The sequence below is a fragment of the Pleurodeles waltl genome, chromosome 1_1, assembly GCF_031143425.1.
Source record: "Pleurodeles waltl isolate 20211129_DDA chromosome 1_1, aPleWal1.hap1.20221129, whole genome shotgun sequence".
Classification (NCBI taxonomy): Eukaryota; Metazoa; Chordata; class Amphibia; order Caudata; family Salamandridae; genus Pleurodeles; species Pleurodeles waltl.
This window is the reverse complement of record NC_090436.1, coordinates 898,617,164-898,639,353: the sequence shown is the minus strand read 5'-3', so window position 1 is coordinate 898,639,353 and position 22,190 is coordinate 898,617,164. Positions and strand designations below refer to the sequence as shown.

The 22,190-nt window shown below is 46.7% G+C and overlaps 1 protein-coding gene across 2 annotated transcripts in view; it reads left to right on the top strand.

The window, feature by feature from the left end:
- Positions 1-22,190, top strand: part of VPS13A (vacuolar protein sorting 13 homolog A) — a 1,844,906-nt gene that overhangs the window by 1,214,476 nt on the left and 608,240 nt on the right. For both annotated transcript variants that reach the window (XM_069230089.1, XM_069230094.1), the window contains exon 56: positions 12,524-12,667. In XM_069230089.1, the coding sequence (XP_069086190.1) occupies positions 12,524-12,667 (144 nt within the window). The remainder of the gene's footprint in view (positions 1-12,523; positions 12,668-22,190) is intronic.

Here is a 22,190-nt window from a genome sequence, read left to right as displayed (position 1 = left end):
TTTTCTTAGTTTATTTTAAGAACCACAGGTTGAAGATTTGAAGTAAACACATAAAATGCAAGGTACTTCACACAGGTAAGTTAGGAACTTTGAATAAAACCAATATCATATACAGTCTTTGTTAAAATGGCAATAAGTTATTTTAAAAGTGGACACAGTGTAAAAATCAACAGTTCCTGGGGGAGGTAAGTAAAGGTTAGATTAGGAGGTAAGTAAAACACTTACAAGTCTCAGTTCCTGGGCATAGGCAGCCCACCATTGGGGGTTCAAGGCAACTCCAAAGTTACCACACCAGCAGCTCAGGGCTGGTCAGGTGCAGGGGTCAAAGAGGGGCCCAAAACACACAGGCATCTATGGAGAACAGGGGTGCTCTGGTTCCAGTCTGCCAGCAGGTAAGTACCCGCGTCCTCGGGGGCAGACCAAGGGGGTTTTGTAGAGCACTGGGGGAGACACGAGTAGGCACATTAAACACACCCTCAGTGGCACAGGGGCGGCTGGGTGCAGTGTGCAAAGCAGGCGTCAGGTTTTAGATAGGATTCCATGGAGGGACCCGGGGGTCACCCTAGCGGTGCAGCAAGGCACAGGGGGAGCTTCCCGGGACATTCACCACCTGGGCTAGGCAGAGGGTCGCCTGCAGGTAACTCCTGCACTGAGGTTTGGTTCCTTCAGGTCCTGGGGGCTGCGTGTGCAGTGCTTGTTCCAGGCGTCGGTTCCCTTGTTACAGGCAGCCGCGGTCAGGGTGAGCCTCTGGATTCTCTCTGCAGGCGCTGCTGTGGGGTCGTCTTGGGCTACTCACGGGATTGCAGTTGCCGGAGAGTCCTCCCTGTGGTGTTTGTTCCCTGGATCTCGAGCCGGGGGCTTTGGGTGCAGAGTGTGAAGTCTCATGCTTCTGGGGGGAAACGTGAAGTCTTTAAAAGTTGCTTCTTTGTTGCAAAGAAGTTGCTATTGTTGAGCAGAGCCGCTGCTCACAGGAGTTTCTTGGTCCTTTAGTCCAAGGCAGTCCTCTGAGGCTTTAGAGGTCGCTGGTCCCTGTCGGATGCGTCACTGGTTGCAGGTTTTCGAGTCAGGCGACAGGCTGGTAGGGCTGGGGCGAAAGCAGTTGTTGTCTTCTGTCTTCTCTGCAGGCTTGTAGGTCAGCAGTCCTTCTTGTTTCTACAGGTTGCAGGAATCTGATTTCCTGGGTTCTGGGGTGCCCCTAAATACTAGATTTAGGGGTGTGTTTAGGTCTGGGAGGGCAGTAGCCAATGGCTACTGTCCTGGAGGGTGGCTACACCCTCTTTGTGCCTCCTCCCTGTGGGGAGGGGGGCACATCCCTAATCCTATTGGGGGAATTCTCCAAAACTAAGATGGAGGATTTCTAAAGGCAGGGGTCACCTCACCTCTGGACACCTTAGGGGCTGTCCTGACTGGTGAGTGACTTCTCCTTGTTTTTCTCATAATCTCCTCCAGCCTTGCCGCAAAAAGTGGGGGCAGTGGCCGGAGGGGCGGGCATCTCCACTAGCTGGGATGCCCTGTGGGCGCTGTAACAAAAAGGGTCAGCCTTTGAGGCTCACCTCCAGGTGTTAGAGTTCCTGCTGGGGGAGGTGTGAAGCACCTCCACCCAGTACAGGCTTTGTTCCTGGCCACAGAATGATGGCATGTGTAGCTGCAGATACACGTGCTATGCATTTCTTCCACCATCTAGTGTTAGGCTCGATGTGTTACAAAATGTTTTTCTTCGAAGAAGTCTTTTCAGAGACATGGGATCGAATGACTCCTCCTCTCAGTCATACTGCGCATGGGATTCAACTCCTTTGTTAGATTGTTTTCTTACTGCGGTTGGGTTCGGACGTGTTTCCTGTCGCTCTGCGATTTCGAATCAGAAACTCTAGATAACTTTCTTTGACGGTCTGGATTGTTTCGATCGCGTTTCCATCTATAGTCGAGCAGATAGTACTTTTGAAAAACAATTTTCGACCTTCTGGGTGCGAGCACCCATCTCAGGCCTGCTCGGGCCTACCACACCGAAGCCTGATAGATCGTACTCCATTCCGATTCGGTCTTCGCTGCCACGTGAAATTTCCATACACAGACCAACACCTAGTATGAAATCTGTGTCTCTCTCCCGATCACCAAGGAGAGGATTGTAAAGCCTCTCGATCGTTCCTATCCAAGAAGACACTACGTGACCAGAGAGCCAGGAGACTGGAAATGGTGTCGAAGAGTACGGAGTATATCGACACCCTTGAGGAAGAACAGGCACGGACTGCAGTTTCCATTCAGGACACCGACTCCGAAGAAGACTCGGAGAAAGATAGCCAACTCATCAGTGCCGGTCAGCACGTGAGTACGACTGCCCCTACGCCCACTCCTAAAAAAGTCATCCAAGGCCTTGGGTGCACCACTGCTAGAGAGCCATGGTTCGACCCGCAAAAAAATACTCGGTGACCGGCCTTCGGGTTTGGCGCTGAAGAAAGCCACACCTACTTCGATACCGAAGTCGAGCAAATCCACCAAAAGCCCAACTTCTGAACCGAGTCGGCGTCCACACTCATCGGAGTTGGAACCTCGATGTCCTGCCTCGGAGCCGAAAGAACAGGCTGTATTTTTGGACCCAAAAAAACTGCACACTTCAGAGCGGAAAACTTATTCTTACACAGAAGAACAAGGGCTTTCAAGTCACCTAAAGCAGAGCGCCAAACCATATAATGACCAGTCCTCTAAATCATCTAAACCATCAGAATACATTTCTGAGGACACTGATTTTCAACCGATTCTGGAAATCTTGGATGAAAGACAATCAAGGATCCATATCCATAAAGAGACTGGGAGGATCATTACTGCACTCCCTCCACAGACTAGAAAGTTGACTTTTCAGGAACATCTCAATACTGCTCCACCACCAGCAAAGATTTTTAAACGGAAGGAGAATCCATTACCTCTGCATACTTCTCCCCCACATTCACCACAACTTTCTTTTTCACCACCATCCATTAGCCCACCACCATTGCCTTCACCAACACACTCACATACTTATTCTCATGGTGATACGGTTGATCCTTGGGATCTGTATGATCCAGATCCTATACCAGCTAAGGACCCAGACCTATATCCTTCAAAACCTTCCCCACCATAGGATACAACTGCATGCACGCAGGTCATCTGTAGGGTAGCTGCTTACCACGGGGTGCTCATGCACAGTGAGCCTTTAGAAGAGGATTTTCTTTTTAATAACCTTGTCCTCCACACACTCACGTTACCAGTGCCTCCCAATACTACCTGGCATGATCAAGCATGCAGATGAGATATTTAAGGAGCCTGTTAAAGCAAGGGTTTTAACACCGCGCATAGATAAGAAATATAAGCCTGCACCTACAGATCCTGCTTACATTACACATCAAGTACCTCCAGACTCAGTGGTTGTCAGTGCCACCAGAAAAAGGCCCAATAGTCAATTGTCAGGGGCTGCCACTTCCCCGACAAAGAAAGCAGAAAGTTTGATGCTGCTGGCAAGAGGGTAGCTACACAGGCAGCTAACCCAATGGTGCATTGCAACTTCACAAGCCTTGCTAACAAGGTATGATAGAGCTCGCTGGGAGGAGATGCAGGAGCTATTAGAACACCTGCCAAAAGAACATCAGAAAAGGGCTCAACAAATTGTTGAGGAAGGTCAGGCAATAAGTAATAACCAGATAAGGTCTGCCCTTGATGCTGCAGATACAGCAGCTTGAAGTGTGAGTACTGCTGTAACCATACGCAGACACGCATGTTTACGTTCTTCTGGATTCAAACCAGAAATACAGCAGGCAGTACTGAATATGCCTTTCGATAAGAAACACATGTTTGGTCCTGAGGTTGACACCATAATAGAAAAACTCAGGAAAGACTCAGACACTGCTAAAGCAATGGGAGCCCTATACACAACACGTTACAGATGCTCCTTTTTGTAAGCAGAAATTTAGATGAGGATTCAAGCCCCAATCTACGGAGGCTTCTACCTCCCAGCCTAAACAAGGTCAGCAACAACAGTACCAGAGAGAGGGATTTAGAGGCTCTTATAGAAGGCAACACTTCAGAGTCTGAGGCAAATTCTAGGCCTCAAAAAATGTCACTACCCCATCAAATCAGTGACTTTATAAGTATGCCACAACCCCACACATCTCTTGTTTGCAATTCCACTCCCAATGGCAAAATATCACCACAGACCAGTGGGTACTCTCAATTATCCGCAGTGGTTATTGCCTAGAATTGATTTCTACCCCTCCAAATATTCCTCCTTGTTATCACAGGTTGTCCCCAGAACACAACGTTCTATTACAAGAAGAAGTACAATCGCTACTACTAAAAGAAGCAATAGAATTAGTTCCAAAATCTCAACATGGAACGGGGTATACTCACTATACTTCCTCATTCCAACAAAAGAATGGCACTCTCAGACCCATTCTAGATCTCAGACCACTAAATCTATATATCCTGTCTGAATATTTTCACATGGTAACTCTGCAGGACGTCATTCCACTACTTAAAAAACAAGATTACATGACTGCATTAGATCTCAAAGATGCTTATTTCCATATACCCATCCATCCAGCTCACAGAAAATACCTAAGGTTTGTGATAGCGGGAAAACATTACCAATTCAAAGTTCTCCCATTCGGCATAACAACAGCTCCAATGGTATTGCCAAAAATGTCTAGCAGTAGTTGCAGCTTACCTACAAAGACAGCACACACTTGTCTTTCCATATCTAGACGATTGGCTAATAAAATCAAGCAATTTTATACAATGCCAACAAAACACTCAATACACAATAGAAACCCTACATACAGTAGGGTTCACTCTCAATTACCAAAAATCGCATCTTCAGCCAGCACAGGTGCAACCTTACCTAGGTGCTATTCTCAATACACACAAAGCCTTACCCTATCCAAATACACAAAAGATTCAAGCTTTCCAACATCTCATACCACACATGCAGCCAAATCAACAATACACTGTAAGATTTATCATGAAAATATTGGGAATGATGGCGTCCTGCATAGCAATAGTACCCCATGCAAGACTAAGCATGAGAACACTACAATATTGCCTCTCACAGCAATGGTCTCAAGCACGGGGTCAATTGCAAGATCTAGGGTTGTTAGACCGCCAAACGCACCAGTCCCTTCAATGGTGGAATCTCAGCAATTTAGAAGAGGCGGTCATTTCAGGACCCTGTGCCTCAGACCACAATAACAACAGATGCATCAGTGATAGGTTGGGGAGCTCATCTCAACAACCTTACAATACAAGGGGAATGGAATTAAAAACAGCTAAATTATCACATAAACCATTTAGAATTATCAGCTGTGTTCCTTGCCCTAAAAGCGTTTCGACCACTACTCAAACACTAGACTGTCTTGATAAAAAACAGACAATATGACAACCATGTACTATCTAAAGAAACAAGACGGGACACATTCATCGCAACTATCCCTTCTAGCCCAAAAAATATGGAAATGGGCAATTCACAATCACATTTATCTACTAGCAGAATACATTCCAGGAATACACAATCAGCTAGCGGATCTCCTAAGCGGAACACACCAACAGATACACAAATGGGAGATTCATTCTCAGGTACTTCAACATTACTTTCAAAGGTGGGGACACACCAGAAATAGACTTATTCGCAACAAGCGAAAACGCAAAATGACAATACTTCGCATCAAGACACTCACACCCTCTGCCCAAGGGCAATGCTCTGTGGATCAACTGGTCAGGGATATTTGCTTACGCTTTTCCCTCTCTCCCACTACTTCCATTTCTGGTCAACAAACTGTGGCAAACCTCTCTCGCCATGATACTCATTGCCCCGACATGGGCACGACAACATTGGTACACAACACTCCAAGACCTGTCAGCAGTACCTCACTACAAACTTCCAAACAGACCAAATATGCTAACACAAAACAAAGGACAAATCAGACATCCCAATCCCAGTGCTCTCAATTTAGCGATTCGGCTCCTGAAGTCATAGAATTTGGATACTTGCAACTTCCATTAGAATGTATGGAAGTTCTCAAACAAGCATGCAAGCCTACAACTAGACAATGCTATGCTAACAAATTGAAACGATTTGTAAATTACTGTCAGTCTAAAAATACTGACCGACGTACAGCATCAGTACAAGATATTGTATGCTATCTACTTAATTTACAAAAGTCAAATTTAGCTTTCTCTTCTATTAAAATTCATCTTACTGCCATATCAGCAGACTATACAACATACCTCTCTCTTTAGAGTTCCAATTATCAAAGCCTTCATGGAAGGACTAAAATGTATTATTCCAACTAGAACACCACCAGTTCCTGCTTGGAATCTCAATATTGTACTCACAAGACTAATGAGTCCACCTTTTGAACCCATGCATTCCTGTGAGATTCAATTTCTAACTTGGAAAGTTGCTTTCCTAGTGGCCATTCCTTCATTATAAAGAGTTAGTGAAATACAAGCATTCACTCTATAGGAACCTTTTTTCCAAGTACACAAACATAAAGTTGTACTTAGAACGAATCCAATCTTTTTGCCAAAGGTTGTATCACCTTTTCACATAAACCAAACAGTGGAATTGCCAGTCTTCTTCCCACAGTCAGATTCAACTGCAGAAAGAGCCCTCCACACTCTTGATCTTAAAAGAGCTCTAATGTATTATGTGGATAGAACAAAAGAGTTTAGAAAAACTAAACAGCTTTTTGTTGCCTTTCAACAACTATATAAAGGTAATCCTATCTCTAAACAAGGATTAGCTAGATGGATTGTTAAATGTATTCAAACGTGCTACATTAAGGCAAAACAACAACTTTTAATCACACCTAAAGCACATTCCACTAGGAAAAAAGGTGCTTCTATGGCATTCTTAGGAAACATACCAATGGTAGACATGCAAAGCTGCCACAAGGTCTACACCACATACATTTACAAAGCATTACTGCATGGATGTACTTTCAAAGCAGCAGGCCAATGTTGGTCAAGCTGTAATAAAAACATTATTTAAAACAACTCCAACTCCTACAGGCTAGCCACCGCATTATCTTGGGGGAGAACAACTGCTTTTTAGTCTATGCATAGCATGTGTATCTGCAGCTACACATGCCATCGAACGGAAAATGTCACTTACTCAGTGTACATCTGTTTGTGGCATGTAGTGCTGCAGATTGACATGCACCCTCCCTCCTCCCCGGAAGCCTGGAGTTGTAGTACTTATTTGTAAATATGTATATACATTTACATTTGCATGGACATCTATTTTCATTATTACTTAAATAGTACATTTACATTCTTACATTATATCACTCCTTAGTACACCCTTTTGCGGGAAAACAATCTTAACAAAGGAGTCGATACCCATGCGCACTATGACCGAGAGGAGGAGTCACTCGATCTCTTGACTTCGAAAATACTTCTTAGAAGAAAAACAACTTGTAACACTCCGAGCCCAAGACTAGATGGAAGCAATACATAGCATGTGAATCTGCAGCACTACATGCCACGAACAGATGTATACTGTGTAAGTGACATTATTTTATATATATATATATATATATATATATATATATATATATATATATACAGAGAGAGACACTCACTGTATATCACTTTTTTAAATCTATACGTGTGGTTTCCCTGTGGGCTGCTTTCTGCCCCCACAAAACCCACACATTAATAAAAACAGACTGATATATATATATATATATCTATATATATATATAGAGAGAGAGAGAGAGAGAGCTCTCATTGTCTCTCGCTCTCTCTTTCTCTCTCTCTCTCTCTCTCTATATATATATATATATATATATATATATATATATATATATATATATATATATATATATATATATATATATGCAAAAAACAAAGGAGAACTCTGGGAAGTTCCCAATTTTAGGTGGAGAGCTGCTCTAGTAAGGAGCACCCTGCAACACCAGCGACACTCTAGATTTGCTCACCTCAAATGTCTGCTTATCTAGCAAAGTCTTTAAGCATAGGATTAGCACAGTGCTATCCTCGCCGAGCTAGATAGTGACAAAGTCTTTTGCCATTTGTACAGCAAAATCTTTAAGCATAGAATTGACATAGTGTCATCCTTGCCGAGCTGTAAAATGACAAAAGCCATTTACCACTCCAGGCACAGTATTACAGCTTTAATACTGTGCCTGGAGTGGTAAATGGCTTTTGGCACTGTGCTAATCCTATGCTTAAAGACTTTGCTAGATAAGCAGACATTTGAGGTGAGCAAATCTAGAGTGTCGCTGGTGTTGCAGGGTGCTCCTTACTAGAGCAGCTCTCCACCTAAAATTGGGAACTTCCCAGAGTTCTCCTTTGTTTTTTGCATAATTTATGCGTCGCTCTATCCCTGAAAGGGTTTTGGTTTGATATATATATATATATATATATATATATATGTATATATATATATATATATATACACACACACAGATAGTCAGTCTCTACAATATTTTGTATACATGTGGTTTGCCAGGGGGGCGACCCCCCAAGTAAAACCACATGTATTAAAAAAAAAAAAATTGGAGGGTCTTCAGCCCATGCCAAGAGGACCAGCATGCCATTTTTATTTTATTTTTTTAATTTATATTAATTTATATTTTTTTACCTTTTTTTCTTTTTTATCTCCTGGTGACGTGATCGCCGGTCAGGGGAAAGATCCTTCGTTTATTTTTTTATTTTAAATATCGACTCTCCAGGGGTGGGGGGTGAAGTTCGGCCCACTTACACTAGGGCTGAAACCGCCCCACCCCCCACCAGCAAGATCTCTGGTGCCTAGCCCAGTTTCCTGGCCACGGAAACGTTGCCAGGAGGCATCGCTGGAAAGAGGAGACTCTCCTCTTTCCATTGATGCCTCCCTGGCATCTGGGGTTGCAGGTTTTGGCCTGATTTACCCACACCGGAGTGGCAAGAGGACGCCTACCTTTTCCTCGATTCTCCGGTGGGGAAAAAGTGTGATGTCAGCACGCTGTCACAGATGGGCGGGTAGGGCGGCGGGGGGAGACGCAGAAGCTTTTCTTGCATCTCCCAAAGGTATAAAAAAAAAAAAAAATCCTCAGGTTCAAAGCACTGCAGGTTTTTATTAAAGCCCTCACTGGTGTCGGCCTTGGCCAACACATGCACTAATGGGGTTAAGTAAAGAGTTAAAACCTGTGCACCTTTACGCAAAATGCAATGGTATGGAAGAAAAAGTCAATAATGCATAAAGACAAGTACAGTCTGTTTCAGGGGTTTAACCTTCTGGGTTTAGAGATGTAGGGGCCAAAGGTCCAAAATACTACCAGCAGTTCGGATGGGGCTTCCTCGATTTCACCAGGAACAGGGTGCTGGTGAGGTTGCAGCTGGGTCCACTACAGAGAAGAGTAAGCCACCTAGAAACAGGCTGCAACGTAGGACTTTGGGACAAGTCTGAAAGCTCCCACATGGGGACTTAGGTCACAAGGGGACACAGCTGGTTCTTCAGGGGCTGGGTGGGTTGAGGGCAGCTGTGCTGTGTGCACAAATATACTCCTCACGGTTAAAGGCCAATAGCTGGCAGAGGAAAAAATCAAAACTGCTGGGCCACTCACACAGTGGGACTCAGTAGTGCTGACATCCCTCGACGGCTGCTTGGTCCTGGTGCAGTGAGAATCTGTAATGGACCCTCACTGTTAGTACTTTGTGCAGGGTGTCCTTTACCCTGGGGATTGGTGCCGCACGGCTCCAATGGGTCCTGCTGTCATCACACTTGCTGTGTCCACAGCTCTTCTCGCCGGGCAGTGGCTCTTCTCTGGCCTTCTTTTCTTGAGTTCTTGGATTCAGGGGTGCCACCCAAATACTCAGATTAGGGACGTTACAGGTAGTGTCAGGTAGCAGCCAATGGGTTGCCTATTTTTAGGGTGACTACACCCTCTATATGACCACTTCCGCTGGGAACTGGGCATAACCCTGACCCTAGAATGCTAATTCCGTCCAAAACAAGATTGGGGAATTTGAAAAGCGGTGTCCACATCAGTTGGTCCACTTAGAGTGTGGGACTGGCATGATGTGGGCACACCTTCTTATCTTACTAAATTTCCCACCTGTCTGGCCACCAAAAAGTGGGGTTGCGGGTGTGGTCATCTCCTCCATCTGGAGCGACCTGTGTCGCATCACAAAGGTGGCTAGTCCTTTGAAGCTTCCCGCACTGGAATGTCCATCCTGGCTGGAAGAGGTGATAAAACCTCACCCCAGAGAAGGCTTTTGTTCCTGGCCTTTGAGATCACTGGCTCTCACCTCAGGAGGTCAGAAATCTGTCTAGGGTGGCTGTACTAGTTTAGACTAGTCATTTGGCACACTAGCAGCCGGCTAGGTTTTAGGAGGAATCTCTAAGGAGTCCTCTGAGTGCATGTATTAATACATTTATCACTGGATTCAGTGACATTTTATTAGTATCAGATGTATAGTATCTGGGAAAGATGTAATGACCAGTGTGTAGCAAAGGTACTTAAAATTATCTCTCTGTCCACTTTCTATGTCTAAGAATCGAAGAATACATAGTAGGGGTGACTTACAAATAACACATGCAGTGGTAGGGGACCTGACACACGGGGATATGTGACAGGTCGTGTTTTCACTTTGATCTGCACCAAGACATGCAACCTGTGATGGCAGCACTGTGTGCATTTGGTGAGGGGTCAATGAGGGTGGCTCAATTCATGCTGCAAGCCTTTGGAACAGTCTTTAGTGCCCTAGGTACCACGGGTACCACTTACTAGGCACTTGCAGATGGTGCTCAAGATGGTGCCTATTGGGAGAAACAGCTGCACAATTTAGGGAGTAAGATCTAGCCCTGGGGTCCTTGTTAGCAGGAATCCAGTGCTCCTTCAGTCGAAATCACATCAGATACCAAGCACAAAGTGAGGGCTAATCATGCCAGAAAGGGTGCTTTCCTACAGTTTTACCTATATGTTAACTCCATCCCCATTCATTATGCCCTAATGGGATTTGAATTTGGTTCTGAGATTCCTAATGTGCGCTCCTTTTGAGCCTCTTCACATTTGTCCTTTTGTGGCTTCTAACATTAAAAACAGCCTTTTTTGTGATCATTACATCTGTTCGCAAGGTGAGTGAGCTGTAGGAATTGACATTTAAGCTGCCCTACCTTTCCATCTATCCTGACAAAGTGGTGCTTCACACTTGGGCTTTCTTTTTGCCAAAGTGGTTACGCCCTTTCACCCTTTCATGTAGGCCAACCCATCACCTTGCCTATTTATTACACACACACTCACACCCTTCTAAGGAAGAGGAGAGACTCCAACGCCTGGACCCAAAAATGTGTTGATGTTCTACCTTGATTGTATAAAAGAGTTGCGGGTGGACGATCAACTCTGTCGGTCATGTGGGTGCAGAGAAAAGCCCAGGCAGCACTGAAGGGGACCATCTCCTGATGGGCCGTAGTCTGCATTAAAATGTGCTATGCACTGACTAAGATGTAACCCCTTGAGGGTTTGCGTGCTCATTCTTCCAGAGCTAAAGCTTTGTCCACTGCGTTAGCACGCAGCGTTCCACTCCTTGACGTCTGTCATACAGCAGTGTGGGCGTCTCTGCACACGATCACCAAACACTACTCCTTAGACAGTCAGGTCTGTAGGGATAGGTACTTTGCCCTTTCAGTCCTGCAGGACTTTTCTAATATGATCTTGGTTCGTAGATCCACCTCTGGGGATGGTATTGGTTGGGTATCTATTCTAAGGTAAGGAATATGCAACTAGATGTCTCTATCAGATGAACAAGTTTCTTACGTGCGGTAACACATTATCTGGTAGCCACAATATCTAGTTGCAGATTCCTTACCAACCCACATATCCTTCCTGCACTCCAAACGGATTTCTAGGGAGAGGGACTCTCCTTTCAGAGCCTTAGTTCTGACACACCAGTGGTCAGTGTTCTTCATGGCTCTGTGCTTCTGTCGTGGAATGTTGTGAAAAGAAACTGAGGTCAGCGTGCCGGGTGGCGCCTATATAGGTCCTGCAACATCATATCCAGGGCGGCTGACGCTGATGACCTACGTGGAGGTCAACGCCACCTAATGGTGCAGAGGGGCTCAAGAAAAATCTCTGGATCCAGACTGACTGGGGGAAATTCTTAGGTAACAAATCTGCATCTAGATATCCTCTCTACCAGATAAGGTATTACCAAAGGAAAGTAACTTGTTCTTCAGGATACACCTTTCTTTGTTAGTATTGTTGAAATACTGGGTATCTTAATTTTCTGTGCGGCACTTCAGAACCTCTGGATTATTTAAATAAGCTTGTGAATAAATGAATATTCCCTAAATTAATGCATGACAATCACTTATTTGTTAATGTGGTGTCTTCATGAGACTGTTCTTAAAGTGTGTTGTACTGCATGCCTGTGTGAAGTACCTTTCCATGTAAGAGCTTGCTGTTTTTATATCAAATCTGTATTATGTTTTGTATGAGTAGGATTGGGACGAGCATGTTCTTTTAAATCAGTTTATCGTCTTTTTGTTTTTAAGGCTTGTTTTACTCCCAATAATGTGGATATGAAAATTATGCAAACTGACACTCCTATAAGGCGAAATTACTTGCCAGCTTTGAAAGTGGAATACAGTGCCTCAGAACATCAGAAGTCCATTAGAGTGCAAGTGTACAGAATACAGGTAATGTTTGTGTTAGAAAATATGACTATATAAAATCTATGTATGCATAAGTTATAAACATCTCAAGATCCTTTGTATTCATAACATAGGTTTCTGGTATCCTGAAATTTAAATCTATGTTTCTTCACAAAAACATACCATTTCAAACCCTGCATGAACTGCAAGAACCAGAAATGTGTTATTGATCCTACATTAGGTGACTAGATCCTGACCATGGCTCTGAATGTTAATGTCCCTACCAACAAATCAATCCTAGAGTGCTCAAGAAACATTAAGCAAATCTTAGTGATTGTACTGACTTATCACCTCGATTAAAGAATAGCTGTCCTGTAGGATGCTTGACTTCCATTGTATCTGTCTCTCCAGAAAAAGCAGCAGTGTAAATGGTACACGATCAAAACTTGAAAGTTTCTTGTGCTCTTCAAAACACTAGTTTAGATCTGACTGTGACAGTGTGCAAGGATGTTCTCAGCAGTAAATCTGCATATTTGTTTCTCTGAAAAATCCATCTCAATTTTGGAACAGCTACAGATTTTCTCTCCTCTTCTGCAATGTTTTGATAGGCAGTGTTTCAGTTATTTTAAAAGATACCTTCAACTTAGCTGTGGCACTAAGATCCTCTTATGTTTCTCCATTAAATAATAGTGGAGGTGCCCGACCACCTCTACACCTTCTTGTCAACACTTGCTTTAAACACCCTGAACTGGGAGCCCTAAATCAGCAGTCTCTCTTGGAAGGCCATTCTGGAACCTGGTAGCACGTCACACTATGCTTTGCCACTCCAAATGCTGGAGTTATGGCTCCGCTCATTTTAATGCTACACCTTTCCTTATGACAAAATCAACACCGTTGCTTAAATTATCTGGTAGAGACTTCTAGTTGCAGATTGCTTACCTTAGAATTTCCCCCAGGCGTCAGACTGGATCCAAAGATTTTTCTTCGAGCAGTACTCCTGCATGCAGTTATGTGGAGTGGGTTGACTACGTAGACGTCGTTGGTGTCGTGGTCCCTGTGATTACATTGTGGTCGTGTATAGGAGCCACCCTGGTATGCTGACATCAGTTCTTTTCTTTCCGCCTAGCCTACGCGCAGATCTGGAGAAGAGCTACTGCTAGTCATTTTTTGACTTACTGGGACACTATTGTCGATTCTTTTTGATGAGTTTTGGATGCATCGAGGGATGTCCCGAAAGACCGGATTCAAGCCCTGCGACTCCTGTCACCGAATGATGTTGGTGACGGATCCGCACCTCGTCTGCCTCTGGTGTTGGGAGCTCAACCATGACCCGAAGTCGTGCTCCGAGTGTCAGGCCATGAACCCGAAAGCTTTGAGGGAGTGATCCCTGATGCTCATGGCGGCCTGTCACTCGACTCCATGTTGCTTCCGATCTCGTTCGAGAGGAAGGTCTCGTCCAAGTCATCTGGATGTTCGGGTCACAAGAAGGCCAAACATTCTTCGCCCTGTCGCTCGGACGACAAGACGCGGGAAGAGAGTCGACGCTCTAGGCCTCAGTCTTCGGGGCCTCTGTCTGGATCGGCTCCGCACCTCCCAGACTTTCCAGGAGCTGGTGCCACCCCTGCCCAACTCAAAGAATTGTATGAGGCCATGCACCTCATCTTTAGGCAGACTGACCAACCCTCAGCGCCTTCGGGTCCAGGGGAGACGGTGGGGGCCCCATTAGGTTCTAAGTCGTTGGCTTCGGCCTTGTCTCCAGAGGGCACTTTCGGATCGGTTCCTGGATCCGTCCCGGCGCCGGTTGTGCCAACGCAACGTTCCCTGGCATCGGGACAGATGTCGGGGCTCCTGATGTCAGTTGGGCCCACAATCAGCACCTATACTGATCCCTGATGAGCCTGAACGGTGTCACACAACACTGATTCCGTTTTCCATGGGCTCTCCTTGGCCCAGGGCGGATCCTGACCCCCTATTTCTATGGGTATGGATATAGGGATAGTGTAGAGAGGTCCCTGGACCCTTTAGAATACCAGCTTGACACTGACTTGGACTGGGTTCAGGATTTGGGCGACGCCTCCCTTGACGCTGGCATGCTTTCTCCCCCTACTGTGACTACGGAGGATGGAGCGTCATACCCTATGGTGGTGAGAAGGGCTGCTGAGGTTTTGGACCTCAAGCTTCTTTCTGTGGAGGTCAGGACTAACCTCCTGACCGAGGTGCTTCAGCCTGGGACCTCCAATTTGGAACCCCTCCTTCCCTATAATGAAGACCTTATGGACATCCTTCTGGGTACCTGGTCGAAACCCAGCACAGGGGCTCCTGTGAATAGGACGGTTGCCCGCCGCCATCGGCCTGCTTCAACCGACCCAACATTTCTGACCCAGCACTCTACGCCTGAGAGCCTTATCTTCCTCTGCCTCATTCCCTACCACTGGATAACTTGGGAAAGAAAATGTTTTCTTCCGCCAGTCTAGCGCTGCGGTCCGTGAACACCGCATGCCTTTTGGGCAGATACTCTCCTACTCTCTGGGATATGGTCGTGCAAGTGCTGCCTCAAGTTCCAGAGGAGGCGTGAACCGTTCTGCACCAAAGTTCATGATTTGTTGTGGACTGGATACGTCTGACTCATTGGGCAAATCGGTTGCATCAACAGTGGCCTTGAGGCGCCACACCTGGTTTAGGACGTCTGGCTTTTCAGGGGATGTCCAGCAATCCTTGATGGAAATGCCCTTTGATGGCACCCGTCTCTTCATAGAAAAAGCGGACTCAGCACTCAATCGCTTTAAGAATTCCCAGGCTACGGCCCGGTCCCTTGGCCTCATAGCTGCTCCTCACCCCCTACAGTCTGCTTTTCGCTTCTTTCATGGCTACGGAAGGGGCACCCAACCGCGCTTCTTTCCACCCTGCCACTGACCCGTGCATGCTGTACAGCCTCTGCGCAGAAGCAGATGCAGGATCCCACGAGCTCTTGGATGAGAGAGCCACGTGGTCCACCCCCTCCTCTGCTTTCAAGCCTTCCTAGTCCGTCGGAACATCCGGGACTAGTTGGTGGCAGGATCCGCCATAACCTGCCCCACTGGGAATCCAGTACCACGAGAAGTAGGTGGTACAAATTGTCCGAAGGGGCTGCTCCCTCCCCTTCGAGACTTCTCTGGCCATTTCACCAACATACGATCATCTACCGGAGGATCATTTGGTGCTTCTCCGCGATTAGGTCATGGCTCTCTTGGCCAAGGGAGCCATAGAGCGGGTCCCTGCGCCAGAAGTAGGTCTTGGTTGTTATTCCCGCTACTTTCTGGTGCCCAAAAAGGGCTAGGGCCTTCGCCCTATCCTAAATCTCTGGTCCCCCAATCTCTTCCTCAAGAAGGAGAAGTTCAAAATGATAACCTTGCTCAGGTCCTTTCTGCCCTGGGTTCTGGAGTCTGGATGGTAGCGTCGAAATGCAGGATGCCTATTTTCACATTCACGTCCTGCAGGCCCACAGATGTTACTAGCGATTTGTGGTATGTCACAAGCACTTTCAGTTCACCGTGCTCCCCATTGGCCTTACCAGCGCCCCTTAGGTGTTGGCGAAAGTGATGATAGTGGTTGCAGCTCATCTGCGCAGGTTAGGGGTTTCAGTCTTCCCCCTACCCTGACGACTAGCTGTTGAAGGTGAACATACCCCAGAAAGTCATCTCCCACCTCCAGACTACAGCGAACCTCCTGCATTCACTGGGGTTCACTATCAACATGCTGAAGTCACACCTGACTCCCTCTCAGATGTTCTCTTTCATCAGAGCTGTTCTGGACACAGTGCAGTTTTGGGCTTATCCTCCTAAGAAGTGAGTCCAGGATATTTGGGCTATGATCCCGATGTTTCAGCCTCTATCCTGGATTTTGGTAATAATGACTCTGAGACTGCTGGGCCTAATGGCCTTCTGCATCCTGCTGGTCCACCATGCCAGATGGCTTATGCGGGTTCTGCAGTGGTACCTGAAGTTCCAGTGGATGCAGCATCAGGGGAATCACTCCGACACGGTTCAGATCTCAGAGGGAACTGCATAAGACCTGCAGTGGTGGGTGTCGAATCAAGATTGGGTCAACAGCAGATCCCTCTCCCTTCCCCAACCAAATCTCACAGTACCAACAGATGCGTCATTCCTGGGATGAGGCGGTCACATGGAAGAGGTGGAGATCAGAGGCCTCTGGTCTCCGGCGCAGTCCAGGCTCCACATCAACCTTTTGGAGCTCCGGGCGATCCGACTTGCAATGAAAGAATTCCTTCCCTCTCTCAAAGGGAAAGTGGTGCATGTGTTCACCAACAGCACCACTGCCATGTGGTACTGCAACAAGCAGGGCGGGGTGGGGTGGGGTCGTGGACCCTTTGTCAAGAGGCTCTTCAGCTCTGGACATGGCTAGAACGCCAGGGCATTTCACTAGTGGTTCAACATCTGCGGGCTCTCTGAACGTCGGAGCAGACAAACTCAGCTGTCGATGCTTTGTTGATCACAAATGGTGTCTCCATCCGGAGATGGCGCAAGGTCTCTCTCTGCAGTGGGGAAAGCCTTGGTTAGATCTGTTAGCCTCTGCAGAGAACGCACAATGTCAGCTGTTTGGCGCGTTGGAGTTTCCAAGGCAGCACTTGCTCAGCAACGCTTTTCATCATGAGTGGAGCTCAGGCCTCCTGTACGCCTTCCTGCCAATACCACTTCTGCCCAGAGTTCTGAAGCAGATCAGGCACGACTGGGCCCACGTAATCCTGGTGGCTCCGGACTGGGCACAAAGAATCTGGTATCCAGAGCTTTTGAGCATTGCCATTGATCCTCTGATCAGACTGCCCCTTTGGGAGGGTCTTCTGTTGCAGCAGCAGGGGACTGTCATTCATCCAAACCTATCTAGTCTCTGCCTCCTTGCGTGGAGAGTGAGTGGCGACCTTCCGCCCAAAGTCTGTAATGTTATCTTGGCAGCCAGGCGTCCAACCACCAAAATGATACACGCCTGTCGTTGGAAGAAATTTGTGGCATGGTTATCAACAGGTATGTTGATCCCCTCTCTGCACCTCTTTCCGAGGTTCTCCTCTTTATTCTCTCTCTTGCCCATCAGGGCTCTGCTCTGAGCACCCTCAAGGGCTATTTATCTGCCATTGCTTCCTTTTTAAGGTTACCAGACCAACTTTTTCTGTTCAAATCTCCCATTGTTGGAAGGTTTCTCAGGTGACTTATACATATGTTTCCTCCTATCCCATTCATAATGCCCCAGTGGGATTTGAAGTTGCTCCTCACATACCTCATTTCGAGCCGGCTTTGCCGTTCACATTGCTTTCAAGTAGATAGACATGAAGTTTGCACCCCATCTGACTGCACATCCTCAGGGAAACCCACTCTAGAAAAGATTCCTTGAAGGGCTTTGGCCAATGCAGGTGCTGTAGTGGTCCTAAGGGGAACACCTTCTGGATAGCTGGTGGCATGGTTCACCACCATTTAAGTACAACTGTTCCCAGAGGCTGTAGGAGGGTCAAGAGGAAAACAATGTCAATCCCTACCCTTTTGAAGGGAACGCCAACCATTGGTAGGGGAATTAAGGGGGCCTTTGTAGTGCCACCTGACTTGCCACTGGCTTGGCAGGTGACACAGGAGCAATAAAACTCCTTGGTTTCTTCAGACGTGTGGGACAAATCTGTCCCAAATCTTGCTTTGACCAAGATGCCCTGCAAGGGGAATGTCATGTGCCAGGGTCAATACGACCTACCTAAACCTCGGGGGTATGACCAACCTCCTGGTAGCACCAGGCTTGGGGACTAGAGTAAAGAAGACCATTTTCCCAGTAGATCCTGTGGGATCCACTGACATCCCCTGCCTCTTCCGCTGCAGCTTGTTGTCTGAGGCCTTCAAGAGAGGGGCAGGATTTCTACTCTAGACTCAGTTCCTCCCTACAGGGTCCCCCTACCCCCAAAATCCCTGCCATATCAGGCCCAAGCTCCTCTGCGCATGTTCCTCACAAGGGGCAAGATAAAATCCCTGAGGAGACTGATTGTCATATGAAATCTGTGTAGAGGGTAATGTATTACCCTTCCTACCCCTCTTCTTGTTGGGAGCTGCCTGGGCCAATGTTCCAGGCTCCAGTGCTTTTTGTTCTCTCTGTATCTTGACCTGTGCTCTAGTTGCCACAAACACAGTCAAAGGGATGCCCAGTATTGTTGCATGGGTCTGTAACTCCACTTCAGCCAATGCTGAAGTCTCCAGATCATTGCCCATAAGATACTCTACAGGAATGGATGAGGACACTACAACTTTCTTAGGGCCAGAAACTCCCCCAGCTAACGTTAACTGCCATTGGGTGGCACCTAGTGTTTTTATCAGCGCTGGTCACTTAGTAATTGTGACCCAAGTAGAATTTGCTGAGGTGACACCAGTTTTTCAGTCACCATGGTGACACTTGCACTTGTGTCCCTGTAAGCCTCTGCCTCAGTATCATTAATGAGGGGATGCTGCCTATATTTCCTCATATTAGGGGCCAGGCAGCCAAAGTGGCAAGGTCAATGCCACCCTCTGATACCACAACAGCTTCAGTGGTTTCTCTGACTAGGCCAGAGTCCACTGCAGTACCCAAGGTGAACCCAGCGACCCCCTTAGATGTACTACTACTTCCACTGCTACTGCTAGGGGCACTGGGGGAGTAGTAGTTGTACTCTTTACGTTTTTCTTACGACAATTGGGATCGGATGCCCCTTGGCCCTTTTCTTTACAAAGAAAGCACCAGGGTTTCCTATTGGAGGAAGAAGAACATATGGACCAACCCCAGGAAGAAGTTTGTGGACCTGAAGAAGACTCTTTCTTCTTGTCTTTAGGCTTCTCCCCATCCTTCTCTTGGGATTTAGAATTATTCTTTTTCTTCTGGTCACCTCCACAATGAGTTTTCCTACTCACCCTGGTGGGGACCCATTTGTCGTCGTCTTTTCCATTTCTTGGGGAGAGGTCAGCTCAGAGTCCACCAGGTATTGGTGCAGTTTTTCAGACACACAGTTATTAAGGATGTGCTCTCTCATGATCAAATTGTACAGCCCTCCATTGTCATATACAATACTACCATTTAGCCAGCCTTCCAGAGCCTTAACTGCATAATCTACAAAATCAACCCAGTCTTGAGAGGACTCCTTCTGGATTTCCCTCATCTTAATCCTGTATTCATCAGATGTAAACCCAAACTCATCAATAAGTGCCTCTTTCAAAACTTGGTATTTATCTGCATCCTCTTTCCTATCTGACAAAAGTTTGTCTTTTCCAATGTCTGCAAAGGAGAGCCACAGGATATGCCCACTGCCTCTGAGGGACTGTTTGGACTTTACAGGCCCTATCCAGAGCAGTTACCCATTTGTGGATCTAATCTCCAGAGTTGTAAGAGGGAACTATCCTGCTGAGAGTCCTAGAATCAAAGTGTTCCTCTCGGACTCTGCTGCCACCATCTAACCCCAAATTCTCGCTCTCCATCTCCACCTCTGGGGGCTCCCTCTCAAGAGCCAGCTGCTCCCTTTTCAGCCTCAGCTTACATTTCCCATGCTTGAGCAGGTGGTAAGCCCTATCTAACAGTAACTCTTCTGAGTGATTAGAGTAGTTGGACTCAGCACAGGAAGCTGAGGAGAGTGAGGATGATGTTGAGGAGGATCTATTCATTCTGCGAACCTTCTGGACCCTCCCAGGGGGGGTAAAAGTGGACCTACCTAGGTGCCATCCCCAAGCTCCCACCACCCACCCAGCCCCCTTTGTACTGCGAGTTTCTCCCTCTCCAATCCCAGGGTTGTCGTTAGAGGCCTCCTCTGAGTCCTCTAGGACATGGTCAGAGGCAGAGTCTGAGGTAAAGGGTACTTCATGGCCTGTCTCTCAGGAGTCATCCCTCGCACCTTGGTTTCCCTGCTCTTCAGGAAGTTGGAGGTTATATTGTATGAGCAGTTCTAGGAGCTGAGGTTTAGTAGGGTTACTCCTTGTCTTCAGTTTTCTAGACCTACAGAGAGTCCTAAGTTCCTGGAACTTAAGGATGCTATATCCAGACTCCTAAGTCTGTCTAGATTCCTCACCTAAGAAATGGGACTAGTGTATGTGTATCTACCCTACCCTACCCTAGCGGTCTAAACTTTTTCTCAGGGATTGGTGAAAGGTTATCCCTGGCCCTAAGCAACCCAATCTAAAAAGAAAAGTAGAAAAATACTATAGGAGGCTGGCTCGCTATGTAGTGTGAAGAGTCCAGGCAACCACACATTGGTTTATGGGGTAAAAACTAGACCACCTAATGCTCTAATGTTGTATGGTAGCTTGGTCGAGCTCGTGGGGAAGTGGAAAGCATTTGTTGTAGTGACAGTATCAATCTTGCAGCTCACACACTCAAAGGAATAACTCTAGTTTTTTTTTTTTTAAGTTCCTCGACTGGGGCTTCCTCCTGGTCCTTTTACAGTCCTAGGTGGACTGTTTTTTGGGATGTCTGAAACTAGGTGACCAATATCTAGGGCATTAGTACGGTTCAATCGCTGGAGGGCACAGTGCCACCAAATTTGACACACTGGCACGGTTTGTCATCACCCACTTTGGTGTGAAGTTTGGACCGGCTGTGGCGTACGGTTCCGAAGTTAGAGTGCAGTCAGTGAAGTGTACCTCACTGGCTTGTTGGTTCCTTGTAAATTTAGAGTGGTACCTCCATTCTAGAGGGAGTTATCTGGCAATTTGCGAAGCCTGGAGGTCTTCTGGGATTCTTTAGAGTTTTTCCAGTTGTCTGGCAGCAGGCAGGGCTTGGCGCCTTTTTTTGGTGCAGCAGGTCCACAGTTCTCATGCGTTGGATCTTCTTGGTGCAGGTCTTCTTCTGTCTGTCAAATCTGATTTCTTGTTCTAGGGATGCCCAAAAAATACTGTAGTTAGTGGACGTTTTAGGGGGAACCTGGTAGTGACCAGTGGACCATCTACATTAGGGTGGTGACACTCACTGAGTGACTTCTTCCTGATGGCAGAGGTCACTTCCCTTCGCCTGATTGGCTATTTTCTTTCCATCCAAGATTGAGGAAAATGAAATGGACAGTGCAGAGCACATTCCTGAGGGAGGGGTTGTTAGCACCTCCACTCAGGAAGGCTTTGTTCTTCATCCCAGAGAGAAGGATCTCTCACCCTAGGGTTGCAGATTTGTGTCTGGCGGTGGCAGGTGGGTCAGGATCAGTCAGCAACCATGCCAGGGTAGTTAGCCTTTGCACCTCTAAGGTGACCCCTGGGTACATTCAAGGATAAATCCAATACTGGTACTAGTTTGTATTTATTATTCTGAGTTGTTTGATAAGAAATAACCCAGGGTTCAGAGTGGCCATCATGTAGCCGTGAAACTCATTGACCAGTGTTCAGCACGTGTACTAAAATGGCTGCTTTCTTCACTCACTATGTCCCAGGTTTGACAAGGAAGGCCTGCCAAAGGGGTGTTTTACCTATAGTATATGCAGTTTATGGTGGACAGGGCAGACGGGCAGTGTGCCATGTCGAGTTTGTTGTTTTGGTTTGCACAAGGACACTCAGCCTGCAGTGGCAGTGCTGGACGTATCTGGATGCAGGGCCCTAGA